At 33.7% G+C, this 18979-nt stretch overlaps 1 protein-coding gene across 3 annotated transcripts in view; it reads right to left on the bottom strand.

Annotated features, from left to right (window-relative positions):
• Positions 1–18979, bottom strand: part of LOC144976941 (exocyst complex component 2-like) — a 43862-nt gene that overhangs the window by 9957 nt on the left and 14926 nt on the right. For all 3 annotated transcript variants that reach the window (XM_078921567.1, XM_078921569.1, XM_078921568.1), the window contains 16 exons: positions 18581–18650; positions 17839–17963; positions 17512–17583; positions 15503–15648; positions 14255–14336; positions 13716–13818; positions 12890–13002; positions 12260–12352; positions 11220–11267; positions 10275–10390; positions 8689–8754; positions 7826–8004; positions 7044–7165; positions 5023–5096; positions 1987–2070; positions 567–691 (listed from right to left, as the gene is read on the bottom strand). In XM_078921567.1, coding sequence (XP_078777693.1) covers positions 567–691; positions 1987–2070; positions 5023–5096; positions 7044–7165; positions 7826–8004; positions 8689–8754; positions 10275–10390; positions 11220–11267; positions 12260–12352; positions 12890–13002; positions 13716–13818; positions 14255–14336; positions 15503–15648; positions 17512–17583; positions 17839–17963; positions 18581–18650 — 1618 coding nt within the window. The remainder of the gene's footprint in view (positions 1–566; positions 692–1986; positions 2071–5022; positions 5097–7043; positions 7166–7825; positions 8005–8688; positions 8755–10274; positions 10391–11219; positions 11268–12259; positions 12353–12889; positions 13003–13715; positions 13819–14254; positions 14337–15502; positions 15649–17511; positions 17584–17838; positions 17964–18580; positions 18651–18979) is intronic.

Here is an 18979-nt window from a genome sequence, read left to right as displayed (position 1 = left end):
TGGAGGAGGTGGGTCGGGGCAAAACAGCTAATTGAGATCATATCGTTCATCACACAAATCACACTTACTATGATTGTCTTATTTCTTTTTTAAATATTTAAAAGAAAAGGGTAATGAGAACATTGTGATAGACTAATATCTTATTGAGAGGGTAGCAAGCAAATATTAATTTCCTCTCTACATTATAATCTCTGAGATAAAATCTGGCTCCAGTAACCTTATAGCTCTAAAGCAGTATCTTTGCTTTGGTAAATAAATAATAATAAACAAAAATAAAATTGGTCGTTGAAGTCAATTCCCAGAGAAGCTCAGTCATCAGCCGCAGTACAGTGCTTCAAAGTGAGCTAAGGTGAGATGACTTGCTCAAGTCCATACAGCACAGCAGCTAGGATCAAATACCATACCTTCTGGGTAGGATGCAAAGACCATACTGTTGTACTATGCTGCCCCCAAACCATAGTTTAACGCCCCCCCCCCCCCCCCCCCCCAAATAAAAACCAAAAAAACCCCCAAAAAACAAACAAACAAATAATCAACATCATGTACTTTACACAAGAATAACTTACTACTTGGAGTCGGTGTGGTTGAGGGGTGGGCTGAATACAAGCTGTTCCATGCACTGTGAGAAGGCTTGGAGAAGTTGACTACACAGGGCAGTGGCTTCTTTCTGAATTGGACGTTGGCTAAAGATCTGGATATTATATAAAATGCAACAACAATAGTAATATGCCTCTAACCTGGAGTCTAAATTGATCTGGATGAGTATAAAAACTAAACTACCAGTTTTCTGAGTTACGAATCCAATTTTTACAGTAATTGTAAACTTTAAAGCTCAATTCAGTAACAATGAAAATAATTGGATAGTCAAAAGGTTGCAGATTTGCACATACAAACACCGAGAGAGAGAGAGAGAGAGAGAGAGAGAGAGAGAGAGAGAGAGAGAGAGAGGGGGGGGGGGAGAGAGAGGGGGGAGAGAGAGACAGAGAGAGTGAGAGAGAGGGAGAGAGAGACAGAGAGAGAGAGAGAGAGAGAGAGAGAGAGAGAGAGAGGAGGGAGAGAGAGAGAGACAGAGAGAGAGAGAGAGAGGAGGGAGGGAGGGAGAGAGAGAGAAACAGAGAGAGAGAAGAAGATAGATAGATAGATAGATAGAGAGAGAGAGAGAGAGAGAGAGAGAGAGAGAGAGAGAGAGAGAGAGAGAAACCGAGAGAGTATTTGTATTTATAATACAGGAAACTGCTTTGCCGAATATAATGTTATTATTGAGAAGATAAACAATGCAGTTGGGACAATTTTGGACAAGAGTCTCGCGCTTAACAAATCAAGAAATGAAATAAATATGATCACTTATAAAGCAGATTCTGTGGATGGACAATTGGTTCATTTATTCCTCCACTGGGCAAGCAGTAAGGAGACAAATTTCCATTCTATTCATAACAGGTTGCCAGTCACGCATCTTTTTGTCCTGTCACTCTTATAATGACAATTCATTGCCAGATTCTCATTCACAGCTGAGTCAAGGGCAGTCCTGTGCCTTCTACAAGCTCACAACAGCTGAACCATAATTTGTAATCTAGGTCATCACTCTATTCATTGATCATGCTCAGCATTGCTTAAGTTTTTACAAGACAAGATACCAATCACTGAGCCATAGTTACATAAGATAGCACAATGACTCTAAAACTAGTCAGCATTTAATAGGGATTCCAGAACAAAATACAAGTTCAGTGCACGACAACATGAATCAACTGTATGGTCTTTGCTTCGTACCCAAAAGGTACATTTGACTATCCGCTCAGCTGCGTGGCCTTGAACAAGTCACTTCAACCTATCTCACTTGAGATACTTGCGGCACTGCAGTGCAGCGGACGCCTCGGTTATTCCAGTCTTCACTTGGAATTAACCTTAACAGGCAAATTTCCTCTTGGGGCTGAATAAAAGGAATTTAATTTATAGCTAGTGATATATACAAGAGGGCAAACGAGTTACCTCCGGTTCTGTAGGTTTGTTCATGACTACAACCTCGTGTAGATGTTGTACTGCCTCATTGACAATGTTCTCAAACAAGGCAGGCTGGAATGATAATAAATCATAATTTACTTAAGGAGTGAAAGCTGACTAACTGAATAAAACAGTTTTCAAGTTCAAGTATGCTTTTGTCAATATCATTTTTTATAAGAACATTTTTACTGACAGATGTATAAAAAAAAAGAAAATAAATAAATGAATAAAGAATGAAAGAAAGAAAGAAAAATAGAAATTAAGAACCAGATAAATAAAATAAACAGAATAAAATGAAATAAAATTAAATTACAAAACAAAATAAAACAAAACAAAAAAAACAAAAAACAAAAACGAAATGAAAAGTTGAATTGAAAATATAAGTACGAAACTAAATCCATTTTTTTCTCAGTTTCCAAATGCATTATTTTTTTTTTAATTCTAAGGAAATCATCATCATCATCATCATCAAGTGCCAGGCCTGTTGCAGACATCGGCGATCATGTCCCTCCAACCATATCTGTCCTCAGATCTTCTCAATAGCTTGATTCCTGTTCTTCCTCCACCAATCCATCTGTTTAGATTGTCAATGTAATCTATCCTCTGTCTCCTCCTTCTTTTCTTCCCAGCAACTTTACCCGTAAGTACAATTTTTTCAATACCGTTTTTTCTGTAAATATGTCCGAGAAATTTTAACTGTCTTTTTCTGATGGTGTTTACCAAAGTTGGTCGTACTCCAATTTCTTTTAATACCTCCTCGTTTCTTATTTTATCTTTCCATGAGATTCTAAGAATGCGTCTATAAAACCAAATTTCGGCGGCAGTTATTCTACGTTCACATTCTTTGTTAATCTTCCAACATTCGCTGCCATAAAGAAGCACAGACCACACGTATGATTTCATTACCCGGAGTTTTGTTGCCATCTCAATGTTGTGGTTGTTCATGATTTGTTTTAATTGATTATATGTGTTCTTTGCTAAAGCAATTCTTCTTTTAATTGCATGGGTGTATCTACCATCAGAAGTAATAATGTATCCCAAATATGTAAAACTTTCAACTCTCCTGATCTCTTCGTTTTGATAGGATAATTTGCAGGGTGGTTTAACATTATTTCTGCTCAAAACCATATATTCTGTTTTTTTCACATTGAGTTCTAACCCCATGTCTTTGCTATGTTTGGCCACATTACGAGTAGTTGTTGTAACTCTTTTTCTGATTCTGCGATTAGAGAAGTGTCATCCACATATCTTAGATTGTTGATGATATGTCCCCCTATATTCACTCCTGCCTTCAGTTGTATTTTATGTAGAATGAACTCGCTGTAGATGTTAAAAAGGTCGGGAGATAGGACATATCCTTGCCTCACACCTCGCTGTATGTGTGTGTACTTGCTGACCTCACTATCAATTCGAGCAGCCGCTTTTTGCTCCCAGTAAATATTTCTAACGAGTCGAATGTCTTTGCCATCTATATCCAACTATATTACAACATTGGTTGGAATACATCGAGGAGCTGTTCCATGATGAAAGAGGGAACAAACTGCAAATCCATAACTCCATAGAAGGACCACCTATCTTAAAAGCTGAAGTGGAGAATGCACTCAGAAAGATGAAGAGGGGGAAAGCACCTGGACCTGATAATATTCATGTAGAATTGATTGAAGCACTTGGATATTGGGGAATTGATAAATTAACTGAAATGCTAAATTTAATTTACGATTCTGGGGAGATACCCAGTGAATGAGCAAATCAATATTCATAATGTTACCAAAGAAACCGGGAGCCAACAAATGTGGACTTCATAGAACAATCAGTTTAATGAGTCATATTACATAGATATTGCTTCGTATCTTGATGGAGAGAATGAGGAATAAGATCAGACCAGAAATCAGTAATCTTCAATTTGGATTTGTACCAGATAGTGGGACAAGAAATGCTATTTTCACATTAACAACATTAATAGATCGCTATCTTGAAATGCAAAAAGATGTGTATATATGTTTTATTGATTACAAAAAGGCCTTTGACCGCGTAAAACATGAAAGAGTTATTGCCATTCTGCAGATGTTGGATATAGATGGCAAAGACATTCTAACCAAATAAGTGCATCTTATTCATGATGATCATATATAGAGAGAGACAGAAGAAAGACATGCTTTTGAATGAAAATAATAATCATATGGTTACATCAATTCTAAAAACTGTTCCAATAACTGGATTTTTATTTCAAATTCTGTTTTTGATAAGTTAAAGAAATTGCAAACTTATGCAGCAAATCCCATGGTTTTAAAATGCTCAAAGCCCCTAACAATGTTCAATCTATTACCCTAACAGGCCATATAGATATGTTTTTATTTCCTACAATACATGTCGATTATCACTGTTACCACCATTAAAATAGTTACCATATAGAATGTTACAGGGTAGAGAGTTAACGTCAAAATAATTGTAATTAGATCAAACTTTGTCGCAAATCAAAATACCTCTTTTAAAATCCCATTCCTCGTGATAAAATATTGTGTACTCTAAGACTTTCTTTAGTTTTAAGCACATGTCCCCACTAAGAGGGACACACTCAAATGTTTACAAACCATATATATGTAAACAAAAAATAAGAGACAGAAGATTTACAAGATAAAAACAAATATCATCTCCCAGAACTCTAACTATACATTTGACTGTTTCTCTCCCAGCTAGAGAGTATCCGGTCAGGGCCAGGACAAAACCCAAGTAATCTCATTCCAAAACAAAGCCAGAAAGCATGTTGGAAAACAGATATAGGGGATAGAAGACACATTAAGTGCCTCCCTGCCTTCTATGGGAGGTAAAGAACCCCACCCAGCTCTAGGACTTCGATAGGTATTCTGGAAAGTAGTTGTATGGATTATTTACATCCACGTGACCCCTTATCTTTCTTACAATCATGATATAAATACATTAAAGACAAAATATCAAAACTATGAGTTCGAGTAAAATAAAAACTGACATTATTTTGAAAAAGAAAACAACAAAAACTGTAATTACCAGTTGAGTTGTTCCTCCCGATTCATCATCTGTCTCCACCACCCACGTCTCTTTTGTGTGCAGCAGTTTGACATCTACCAATAATATAAGACAGACACATGATTCAAAGATATGTTTAAAATATTATGTCATAATTGAGCAACGTCATCTATCTATCTATCTATTTATCTGTCTGGCTCACTGTCTGTCTGTCTATATATATATATATATATATATATATATATATATATATATATATATATATATATATATATATATATATATAATATATTACATTTTCTTAAATGCACATTAAAGTATATAATCTGAGAAAACTATAATACCAAACAAGCAATAAATCAGTAAAATAAAAAACTAAGAAATAAAACAAAATAAACCCTTAAACTCTGTTTTGAAGCTTTTTCAAATAGCACATAATATATTAATGAACACAGCAATTTGAATTCCTCTTAAACATCATCCCATTACATTGGGTCAAAATTGCGGCGATTGGCCAATGATGTTAATTGAATCTATATTTGCTTAATAATATTGTTCTGATTAAGCAGCTTCAATTTATTAAAGTGCGGCTATGTGGTCTTGTGGTATAACACTCGCTTTCAAATTGGCAGGTCCTGGGTTTGAGCCTCACTTGCGCATAGTTGAGTCCTTAGAAAAGACTCTTTAATCATTCTCTCACTGTACTCAGGTGTAAAATGAGTTTCTGGCCATTAACAACATTGTCTCTAAAAAATTGTAATATTGTCTAACAGGTGTAGTGTCTCATTCTGTATGTTATGTGTTGCTGTTGGTCAGGGACCTTTTGTAAAGCGCTTTGAGCTTGTTTAGTGGATATTGCACTTTATAAAAGCTCAAGTTTTTAGGGGGTCTTTGGTTGCTATTTTTTTTTTTTTTAGCTCTTAAGCCGCTGTGCAAGGGCATCACAATGTCGTATCAATAAGACATACCATCTCAAATCACTCTCAAATCGGGATGACATAGGTGCTAAAGATTGATTTTAAAGTGAACTATATGAAACTTGGGGAGGGGGGGGGTAGGCGAAGTGGCCGAGTGGTTAAGGCATTGCAATGTGACCCGGAAGGCCTCGGTACCAGCCCCGCTTCAGGAACTTTCGTTTTTTTTTCCTTGAGCAAGATTATTAACCCCCAACTTGTTTGTTTTTAAGGGTTTTACGGCGCTTGCAAAACATTTAGGTCATATCAGCGCCAGTAAAAAGGAAGAAAAGGAGATAGTAAAAAGTTCTAGAATTACAATCAAAGCACTCAAGAAAAGGCAAGACAAAGGGGAATAAGTTCAAATAGGGAACAGATGTAGATTCCAAGAGCACACAATCAAAATATTTAGTTTGAGATCATCTCAAAGTCTCATCCAGACACAAGCACAGGTAAGAGGAATACGCTCAAATGTTTAAAAATCATATATAATATGTAAACAAAACATAACACAGTGCATAACAGAGAGATGGTTTACAAGAAAAAAATATCTCCCAAAACTATAACCATACATTCGACTGTTTCCTCCCACCCAAGAACTCCGGCCAGGGTCTGGACAAGATTAAGTAATCTCATTCCAAGAAAAAGACAGAAAGCAATTGGAAAACAGATATAGGGGTTTATAGAAGACACAGCAAGTACCTCCCTGCCCACTATGGAAGGTCAGTAACCCCACCCAGTAACCCCCAATTTGCTCACTTGGACAACATGAGTGATTCCTGTTGACATCAGACATCTTGTGTGATGAATTATCTATATTCCTTCGTGGAATGCCTAGGCGACGATATATTATGATGTCGTGGTGGAAGAGCATAATTTTTTCTTCTTTTTATATGAAGCTTAGGTCGACAAATGACAAATATTTAAGTTTCTTAAAGTGACAAGAACTGGACATTTACCATTCTCGTCATTTAAATTAAAATTTTTATTTTTTTAGCATTTGGTTCATTCTCATCTAATAGGTCACAATTCATAAGTTTTTTGCACCTCATTTAAACAGAAGAGTTAAAGAAACAAATAAACCCATACCTGAGATTGCATGTTTGAGGAGTGTAAACATACAATTGGTTCTCATATCAAATGCTAAGTCATTTAAAACCATCATGGACTCGCCATGAGAGTCCAGAGATGATAACACACTCGCACATGTTCTGAAAATAGAATATGAATTACTTTTGTAAAGCATTGATTATATTATACATCTATATATATATATATATATATATATATATATATATATATATATATATATATATATATATATATATATATATATATATATATATATATATATATATATATATATATATATATATATATATATATATTATAGATAAATGATAATGGAAAATATGATGATAATAATATTAACAATAATAATAGTAATAATAATAATAATAATAATAATAATAATAATAATAATAATAATAATAATAATAAGCATATTTCTATAGCACTTTCGTCGAAACCTCAAACTGCTTTTAAAATAATGATGATGACGAATCCTCTAAATAGGTTATCACTTATGATTTTTTGGGGCACAGAAATTGTCTAGATGATAATATATCATGTTGTCTGTGTTTATAGAACAAAATAAAACAAAAATATTATTTATGTAAACAAAACACAAAGCCAAAGGGGGCACTCAAAGGCACATGGACCTGCTTCAACTTCGTGTCATGTCTGATTATTTTCCTTGCATATTTTAAATAGTGACTTAAGACTTCTAAAACCAGCAAAAAAGTTGCAATGACTTCTAAGTCAACAACAAAATTCAATAAAATAAAGACCTCAAAGGACTTGATACATACCTAATATTGCGTACACAAGTGGGCAGCCACGAGCCAGGGATCTGATCCTGTTTTTCAGATGACCCTGGCCATGTCCCAAACTTTTCCCTCTCTGCTTCTGGCAAATTTTCCAAGGATTCTGGCAAGAATGCGGCACGCACAAAGTTGGCAAACAAGGCAACTACTTCCATCATCATAGCCTGGTGGAAAGTCAAGCATAATTTGGTTTGGAATGATGATACTTATTGTGGTATCTATAACACAGTTGAGTCTCATTCTGTAATAAAGTCAAGCAATGTTGAGTGTGGTCAATGATGAATGGGTGACATTAGTCACAAAACTCTAGCCCAGGCATTTTCCTTTGGTAAAGCACTTAACAATCTTTACCCCACTCCACCCAGGTGTGGATAGAAACGTACAGTGGCGGATATTGTTAGAAAGCTAGTACAAAAATGGATACCTTACAGACTGTATAAAAAAGAAATTGCCTTGCTGGTGAGTAAAATTGAAGCCCTTAAAGCGCATTGAGTATTGTGAATCACAAACAGTGATGCATATTGTTTAGCTTCATTCTTTTTATTCCTGTCTGATCAACTACTGAAACCTCCAGTAAATGATAAAATCTGTCTAGCTGGGTATGCAATTGTTTATCCCGGATAATTTTCAAGTAAAAATTTTTAATGTGTGAATCATGAGAAGACTTCTATAATTTTGAAAATTCAAATAGTTGACGGCAAATGAATGGAAACAAATATGGAAATATAAATCATATGACTTATATAACATACCCTAAACAGAGAGGAAAGGTAAATCTTTCTAATTTTAGACAATGTGATTTAACTCACTTTCAAGAGAAAAATATATGAAAAAAAACATCCCCATACCTTCATTTTTCCATGTTTGCTTGTATCAATCTTCATACCCTTTTCGGGTTTAGAACTAATTGGCATCTGTAAAAAAATCAATTGTATCAAAGGTTTAGCATAAAATTTGATAAATCTTTCAAGGGAAAAACAGGTATAAAAAATTGATGACAATGATAATGATGAAGACGATGATGATGATGATGATGATGATGATGATGATGATGATGATGATGGTGATGATGAACCATATTGAACCAATATGTATTTTTGGAAACTTATAAATTGTTTAGATCGTAATATATCATAATAAGGTAATTGTTTATCAAATAAAAATTTAAAAAACCCTATTTAGGAAAGCAAACGATATAAAACAAGAACAAAAACATCTGCTTAGTTCAGTAAACCTTGGAAAGTGATATATAAAACCTCTTTTTCAAAATTAAGCAAATTAAGCGCTGATCATTTTAAAAAATGTCTAAATTCTATCTCCATACAGATATAACAAATGAATAAATAAATAACCTTCCCCTGGTTATCTTTCAATTCATAATTCAGGCCTGTAAATGGTTGGTGAAAAAATTGTCGGAACTTTTTGAACACGCGAAAATAGACACAACAGGACAAAAATATGGATTAATTAATAAACACAACACAGATATGACACGTCAATTGACTAGTCAAATCATGTCACTTTCCCCTACTTATTTATAATGAGGTCCTTATTTTATGGTACCAAAAAAAAATTCTCAATTATTTGAGGGCCCAGGTCTGAGTTATATTAGTTATAAAATGAAAGAAAGAGAACAATTCCTACCCTTTTGAAGGATGTGTATCTAGTGCCTGACACAGGAAGCTGCGTATCTTCGCTCCTGTTTGTTTGTGTTAAATGTTTACGCTGATTCTTTTGTTTATTTGGATTAATTCTTATAAAAGAAGAAGAAGAAGAAGAAGGAGAAGAAGAAGAAGAAGAAGAAGAAGAAGAAGAAGAGAAGAAGAAGAAGAAGAAGAAGAAGAAGAAGAAGAAGAAGAAGAAGAAGAAGAAGAAGAAGAAGAAGAAGAAGAAGAAGAAGAAGAGGAGGTGGTGCGGTTGTGTGAGAGCTTTCAAAGAAAAATAATTATTTCGCATTATTTTTTTTCCGTCTCGCATCCAGACGGAACCAATTTTTTCGAGGAACGAAATATAAGTCTTTTATTTTCTTTTTTTATTGGTTCTGGTCTTTGACGTTACGAATTTTATTTTTACGATTAATTAAAAAAAAAAAATTAGCCCTTATAGAGCAAAATTGTACTGTCGAAAATCCGACAATAGTCAGAAGATTTACAGGCCTGATAATTTGTCCCTCATTGTATAAGTTCATGACTGCAACCTGACCGTCTTTATCAAAAGAACACTAACAGTAATTCAACTTGGTGAAAAAGAACAGATAGTCATAATGACATAAATTTGAATTGCATATGGAGCGGATAAATCTCTTTGGAAAGACATGTAAGATAAACAAGTACATTTCAAAAGACCCTATATGCCCTAATTAACATATACAGAGGAGAGGGGGGGGGGAAGGAGATAATAAAGGCTGATCATATGTTATCTTGACACGACTCACCTCCATAGTGAAATAACTTTGGCCAAGTTTCCAGAAATCTGGGAAAATCTGTAGCATGATGTCTGTGATGTCTTCCACAAATAACACTTTTTGGGGGACCCGATTCCGCCAAGAAGCTGTTGGGTATGAACAGAAAAGTTCCTTTCATTATAATCAATGAATTTCAAAGTTGTCCACTCCATAAAAGTGTATTTACATGATCTGATAGGCTCATTAAAATAAAAAGAAAAAACTTCAAGATATATTATATTTAGACCAAGAATCTAAATCAACATTACTCTACGATACTAATCTGTAAAATGTTGTAGCTGATTTATGGCTTGATTTTAAAAAATGTCTTGTATTTTTTACTATTTGCTATGTCTGGCACTGCACCATGTACTAAATTCAACATCATTAGGTCAACCATGTACGTGCTTGACTGAATTTAGTTCAAATCATAGTCTCTTCTATTTTTACCCTTATCAGTTTTCATCAAGATAACAGTTACAGCAATACAGATTTGAGCCTCGTTAAAGCTTGAGAGATTTCACTGTTGTTTCTGCCCTCTACATATTAGGTATAAGTTAAATCAAAACCTGCCAATGCGGTTTTGTGGTTTAATGGTATGGCACATGGCTTAAAACCTCTAGGTCCCTGGTTCGAGCCCAGCTGTAGGCAGCGCAAAGTTGATTTCTTGGTAAAAACTCTTTCCTCAAATATTCTCACTATACTCAGAGAAACTGTTTGGGGGTAGTGTTGTCATGTGCATTATCTTCATACATGTGTCATGTCTTGTCCGACCTGTTAAGTTTTGATGTTGGCTTGGGGGGCTTTACAAAGCCCCTGAGATAAATCAAGTTAATATCGCACTTTTAAAAAAGCTCAGTTTTTTCCCTATTTAAAAAAAAAAGTTAAATGAACTGCTTGACAAAAAGTTATTGTTGTCAATGTCAAACTAATTACCTTGGTCCACTGATGAAAGGGAAGTTAAATTTGAATCTCCAGCAACACCTGAAAGTGACCAAAATGTAATTCTTGTTTAAAAAAAGGAAAGATTACATAAGTTTGACATAACTTAAGATTGATATGACTGAGCAATCAATGTCCAAATTTTGTATTATTATGATCCTATATTTTTTTGTTTTTGGTCTACCATTTCCTTGAAAACATAAGAATGCATTAAAATCCATAAATGGAGGATCTTGAGTCAATAATTGTAGTAATGATCAGCACTTAAAGTGATGACATAATTACACAACTAGAGAGGGGCCCCATGAGCCACGCTCATGAAGTAAGATAAAAATATATATGCAGACAGCATATAGTGTATCTTATGGCTTGCCATGCTCATGTGCTTGACAATTTTATTTTTTTTTCTTAGCAGGCCATATAGAGACACATATTCTTATTTTGCATAACACACACTGCCTTGCACAAGCACTATTTGCTTTTATCACCTGTAACTGTCTCTTACAACAGTGTCTCATTCATTGCATTATGTCAATAAAAAACGGCAGTGATGCTGAAAAGAAGTGCTTCAGAGCCATATACCAAATAGAGTTTGAGTTTATCCCAAGTTCTGTAATGCCAATGGACACTTACAATAACTTACCATTTTCACAGGATGCTAATCTATTGCAAAGTATTTCCACCAGATGTGGGTTGAGAAAGGAATTTAGGCCATATTGTGAGTCCAAGATTGTAACACTACACTAAAGACATGTTCTACATTTCGGCACAACCGGATCCATGGGGATTTTTTTTAAGGTAAAGAAATGGATAGCAGAATGTATGAGGTTCAATCCTTAGCCAAGGTGAAAATTTCTTAAATTCCATATTCAAAGATCAATGGGTCTATTCTCTTTTTCTAATACATTGAACTTTTTCTTTCCTATCTTTCCTTGCATCAGAACCCAATTCCAGTTTTTCATTTTCATATTTTAATGCTTTTTTTTTTAAAGTTGGTTTTCAACAAATAATTTTATTATTCCACTAATACTCACCGGGTTTGACAGGTGATTTAGCCATTCGTGCTAGAGGTCTCCAATGTGTACTGGCTTGGTTTGGGCCATTCGAGTTAGACAAACTATTTTTCTCTGTAGAGGAAAGAAATAAACAATCACCTCTCCAGTCTGCTTACATCATCGTAACAATTTTTTGAACACCCTGTTGCAGGATTGTAATCCTGAGATTTTTATGTAACTCTCATCAAACAATAGAACATGCACGTTTCAAGCTCCTATCTTTTGTCAACAAAACAAATAATAAACATTGCAATCTTTAAAAGTAATTAAAAAAAAAAACAAAAAAAAACAACAACATAAAATATGACCAATTATGTCATTCCAGTAATTATCTTGGGGCAAACCAGATTTTAAAAAATTCAAGCTAAGTATTAAAATCATCAGATAAAATTTTCTTGCACTTTAAGCATATGCACAAATTGTTCAAAGTAAAATCTTAAGTAAACATAAATTTTCATTATTCTGTCATCAAATTAAATGTTCACAGATTCACTCCAATATAATACCGGTTTGAGATGGTTGGCCACAAATGTCTGCAAATCGGTTTGAGCGTAATATTGTCGTATCTATAGAAATGAGAAGAAAGACTAAAAGCAAAGAATTAGGTACCTTCTTCAATGTGGTCGTCTTTACAGTCATCGAGCAATTCAATTAGCCACTTCTGCTGATTGTCAAGGCATTCCCAGGCTGGGTCCCCTTTGTACTCCAAACTGACTAGGTATCTAATTCAACAATGAACAATGTATAACAATTGGTTTCCATATTGGATAATTTTCAGGTCTGATAGTCCAAACTGTTATACTGTAATGGAAATGCTCTCAGACCAATGCAAAATATTGCCCATAATAACAGTCTTCAAATCAATAAAAATAAAATAAAATAAAAATTAAATAAAATAAAAAACCTTTATTCATCCCATAGGGGAAATTTGTCCATAGGGTCTGTTCTAAGGTAAGACCAGAATGAACCAGCCTCAAGGCCACTCAGCGCAGTGGGGGTGATCGAACTAGGCACCTTTTGGGTACGAAGCAAAATCCATACCGCTGAGCCTGGCTGTTCCCTAATTTGTGGGTATTTTTTTTTTGTTTTTTTTTTTTTTTGCAAAACAAAACAAACAAAAAAAAAAAAAACACCTGGCAATCTAATCCACTGGGTAGCAAGCAATGGTTATTTTCCATTTCACACTTCAGAAACCAGGATAAACTCAGATCTGTGGGCTCTTAAAGACTAGCTCCATAAAACATTTCTCAGAAGGCATAATGTAATCATGGTAGTTCAGTACTAGATCCGAAGTATGATAAAATTTTAAAGTATCTCAACCTACATGACTCTCCATTTTTGGTTTATTGCCATCCTTACAGTACAACCGATGCAAATAAAGGAATTGAATCCATTACACCTAATATAAATATTTAAAGAAATACAAGTAAAATACCTGATTAATTTCTTCTGTTCATCAAGGGAATTGTGAGGATCCAAAAGTCTTTTGTGAAGCATGTTCCTAAAACTGGCTATCCTTCGCTCTACCTCTCCAAACACTATAAAAATGAAAGCAAATAATGTTTAATAGTTTTACAAACACTATCTTGTTCCAATGTTGCACAGTAAATTTTATAAACGCAATGGCTCTATACAATACTAGAGAGAGAGAGAGAGAGAGAGAGAGAGAGAGAGAGAGAGAAAAACTCATTTTTCTAGTTCATGTAAAATTCATTCACAAACGTGCATATTTCACTGTAGGACCACCAAAATGGATTTAAAAAAAAAAAAAAAAAAAATTACAAAAAATTTTAAAAAGTCAACAATCTGGACAAAATAAACACATTGTTAATACTTATTATAATGATAATAAATTTTTTAAAAAAAGACAAAAAAAAAATTAAAGAAAATTAACAACTCAACAATCCGGACAAAATAATCACATTGTTAATACTTATTATAATGATAATAAATTTCAATGTCAGGTTTCCTCACCTTTCTTGAAGACACTGATCTGAGTATCAGCAAACAAAGACTTTGCTTTCTCATAGTCGTTAATTACCATATTGTAATCACCCTGAAAAGGAATGTGAGAAATTTGAAAATATAGTATACTCCTTCATTTTTATTTTTTTTTTTGCTTAGGGTAGGTGGGAAAATTTCTTTATCATCATCATCATCATCATCATCATCATCATCATTTTTATTATTATTAATATTATAACAATAATAATGATAATAATGACAGTAATAATAATAACAGTAATAATAATAATAATAATAATAATAATAATAATAATATATTATTATTATTATTTATTATTTTATTATTATTATTATTATTATTATTATTATTATTATTATTTATTATTATTATTATTATTATTATTATTATTATTATCATTATTATTATCATCATTGTTGTTATTATCATCATGATCATTATGCTGTGTGTTTTATATGCTCTAAGTGTTTCATGATGTTCATTTCACCTGATTGATTGTTTTCACATTATATTTAGGGCAACACTTCCAAACCTTTCCATGTAAGGCATTTCAATATTATTCCCAAAGAGAGAAAATTTATTACAAAAAAATGTACCTCATTTCACATCAATTCATTATACAATGGAAACAATAATATGATAACTAGATTTTTTTTTCTCCCCGAGGGATTATTGTTGTTGGCACCAAAAGAGGAATATGAATCATAGGACCTAATAGCATAAGCCAAATGTATTCTGGTGCCTTACCACTAAAAGGATGAATTCGAAAACAAGGACCTAATTCAAATGTCAAAAAGAGGAGTTCAAGAAGGACTTAATCTTCAATTCAAAGAGATTTGTGTGTTAATGACTAAAAAGAGGAGTTTGAAAAGAAGAACATGATCTTCAGGTGTTGATATCACTCAAAAGAGGAGTTGGAAAACAGGGACCTAATCTTAAGTATGAAGGGATTCAGATGCATTTTTACTAGTCTTTATGATATTACAAATTAGTTGTCAGCTCAATGTCACATATTAACTTTTCTTGAGACATTCTAGGCAAACACCTTAAACTTTAGAGACGGAAAGTGGATGAGGTACTGAAATACGTTGGCAATCCATGCTATGAATTGTGCTGGCTGACTGAAGACAGAGATGTTTGAAAGAATTTTGTTTACATTTTTTCGTCTACAAGGATTAAATAGGAATGATTATTGGGCTTTTTTAAATTTTTTACAACCTTGTCAAAATTGAAATTACCTTCTGAATATTTCGTTGAATGTTTAATGGTAAATGAAAAAGGAAGCGAAATTTCTGGATGACACTGAGTGCATTACGTGTGGAATCTGCCTTGTCTTTTCTACCCAATACCTCTTGGAACAGGCCATCAGCACAAGACTTTGCCTCTGAAATTTAATGTTGATGATGATGATGATGGTGATGATGATCATGATGATGATAATGAGGAGAAGGAGGTGGCGGTGACGGAGGATGAGCTAGGGAAAGAAGAAGAAGAAGAAGAAGAAGAAGAAGAAGAAGAAGAAGAAGAAGAAGAAGAAGAAGAAGAAGAAGAAGAAGAAGAAGAAGAAGAAAAAAGAGGAAAGATTGTGATGATGATAGCAAAAAATAAATTACTCAATGTTGATACCACAATAAATAGTTTTCTACTTCGATCTTGATAGAGCATTGCAGATTTTGAAAAAAAAAAAAAAAAGGACAAGAAGTTATAAGATAGAAAAAAAATAATTCTGGGTATGTGTGACTTTCTTTGAATTCAATTCTATGACCAGGCCTGTAAATGGTTGGTGTAAAAATTGACGGAACTCTTTGGACACACGAAACTTGACCAACAGGACAAAAATATGGATTAATCAAAAAACACAACACAGATACGGCACGTCAATTGACTAGTCAAATCATGTCACTTTCTCCAACTCATTTATGATACAATAAACAACGGTAGTCTTATTTATGTACAAAGAACAAATCCCTAAACATGGACTAGGTGACACAAATGCGGTCGTCTGAGTTAGTTGTAAAATGAAAGGAAAGAAAGATTTACTTTTATAAAGGAATGGATAAGTGCATTGACAGAGAAGACATGCGCTTTGCTCCGGTGTAGTTAAAATTAAGCATGATTCTTGTTATATGTAGATTAAAAAAAAAGAAAAGAAGAAGAAGAAAGAGAGAAGAAGAAGAAGAAGAAGAAGAAGAAGAAGAAGAAGAAGAAGAAGAAAGAAGAAGAAGAAGAAGAAGAAGAAGAAGAAGAAGAAGAAGAAAAGAAGAAGAAGAGAAGAAGAAAGAAGAAGAAGAAGAAGAGAAGAAGAAGAAGAAGAAGAAGAAGAAGAAGAAAGAAGAAGAGAGAAGAAGAAGAAGAAAAAGAGAAGAAGAAGAAGAAGAAGAAGAAGAAGAAGAAGAAGAAAAGAAGAAGAAGAAGAAGAAGAAGAAGAAGAAGAAGAAGAAGAAGAAGAAGAGAAGAAGAAAGAAAGAAGGAAGAAGAAGAAGAAGAAGAAGAAGAAGAAGAAGAAGAAGAAGAAGAAGAAGAAGAAGAAGAAGAAGAGGAGGAGGAGGAGCGGTCGTGTGTAAAGGAGAAAAATTTAACCAAAATACGGTTGTGAGGAAAGAAAACTCCGCTGAGAGCAGTCAATCACCTTTCGAAGAAAAATATTTATTTCGCATTCATCATTCCGGTTGACTTTCAAACGGAAATATAAAGAAAGCGTAGGATCGAAGATTGTAAACTGGAAAAATGTGTGTGTCGGTATCAAAATGAAGAGAAACGACCCGGTCCGACACGCGCTGTGTGTGTTAGTTGATTACTGCCTATGCATGTGTTTGACGACTCACGACAAGTTAAGACACTGTCACCCCTCTCTCTTGTCTGGCACAGTAGGCAGTGAATATGTCCATGTCCAGCGGAGGATGCAGCAGATGCTGATAATTGACAAGATGGAATGATAATATACCTAGCTAACTAGTTTGTTTTGTCTTTGACGGGACAAATATCAGTTTCTTTTTTTTTTTTTTTTAAGTCGGCGCTTGAAATGGAATAAAAACTTCTTTTTTCGAGGCACGAAATAAAACTCTTTTATTTCATTTTTTGTTGGTTCTGTCTTTTGAGGTTACAAATTTTATTTTTACAAATGTCAGCATTTAACAGAATATATTGAGCAAAACCGTTCTGTCGGAAATCCAACAATTGTCGGAAGATTTACAGCCCTGTATGACCATATCACAATCATTAAATACTGTTGTGTGCTTAGTCTTACGCATCAAAAGAACAGCATATGAGTTCATGCAGTTTCCACGGATGTCATCTTGATCATATTTGGTATACATGGCTGAAAAAAATTAAACAAGAAAAAAATATTATTCAAATTTGTAAACATTTATGGATATGCAAACAAAAAGTGAAATGCATCACATGCATAAATATATAATATGTAATTCCTATAAATTCTACGTATTTAAAGTGAATTAACATTAACCAAAATAAAAATGCTAAGAGCAGAGACTTGAGATCATCACAAATAATGTAATTATTAGCAATGCCAAACAAAACCACAAAAAAATGTAAGGAAAAGAATTTGACTTACCAGAGAGGCTGTCCAAGCAGTCTAAAATGGATGTCAGGTTAGAGCGCACAATAGTGATAGGACCCTCAGATCTCTGACTGGCTTTCCTCTTCATGCACTCCAGACCAGCTTTCAGATCTTCAAAGCTAGAACACATTCAAGGTGATGATAGTATCAACCATGACAACAACACAAAAAAATGATGATTTGATGATAACAACCACGATCATTATCATAATCATCATCACATTCACCACAATATATAGAGCATTTTACTGAAAGATTGCATGATTAAATGATCCAAAACTTGTCTATCGACCTTACACAGACATTATGCCAGGGTCAACGTTTTGCAATTTCCACTCATCCAATAAGTTGTTACTAGAGAAGACACCATACCACACAGCCACTAACACCAAATAAAGAGAGAAACATCTACACCCGAGTGACAAGTCACAGAAATGATATGAGGCCCCTCAATCTGGTAATTTGTCACTTGGTAAAAACAAAGGAAAAAACATAAATTGAACTTTAAGTCTAGATAACTCTATTTGAGTTAATATGATGCTATTCAAAAGTACAAAAGAAATTATTTTAAACTTGAAAATATTAAAATTTCAAAATAATGACAATTTTTACTTTTAGTTTACACTCCATGCCTGTTTTTTTTTTTTTGTTTTTGTTTTTTTTTTCCAAAATTGAAATAGGGGGTTAAAGTTTGTGGGAGAATGGAGATATTTGACCTTCACCTTAACAAACATACCTCGCATTTTGATGGTGTTCCAATAGATACCAGCCGGAAGAAAAGTTCTCCAGCGACATATTTCCAGAGGCTGAGATGAGAATAAATCAGAGAATTTTATAATTTTGATATTGAAAAAAAATAATTACCATAGTTAAGTTCTTCAGGCTGGTAAAAGCGTTTTTGAATTTGAATATTTAGTATTTCTGGTAAAAATATAAATGTCATAGAAATGAATGAATAATTGGTGCCAGTAAATTTTGCATCTCGATGAATAGAAGACAGATTTTCCTATTCTATACATAACAACATAACCATCATGTTAACCTATTTACTAACAGACTAATATCACGTCTGCATAATATTATTTTTACTACTATCTTTCAAAAGAAGTTTTTTTTTAACAAAAACTATACTGTT

Source organism: Berghia stephanieae, chromosome 7, assembly GCF_034508935.2.
Source record: "Berghia stephanieae isolate SIO BIC M18660-M18661 chromosome 7, UCSD_Bste_1.3, whole genome shotgun sequence".
Taxonomy (NCBI): domain Eukaryota; kingdom Metazoa; phylum Mollusca; class Gastropoda; order Nudibranchia; family Aeolidiidae; genus Berghia; species Berghia stephanieae.
Note: the sequence above shows the minus strand (reverse complement) of the source record. Positions and strands in the feature narration are given on the sequence as shown.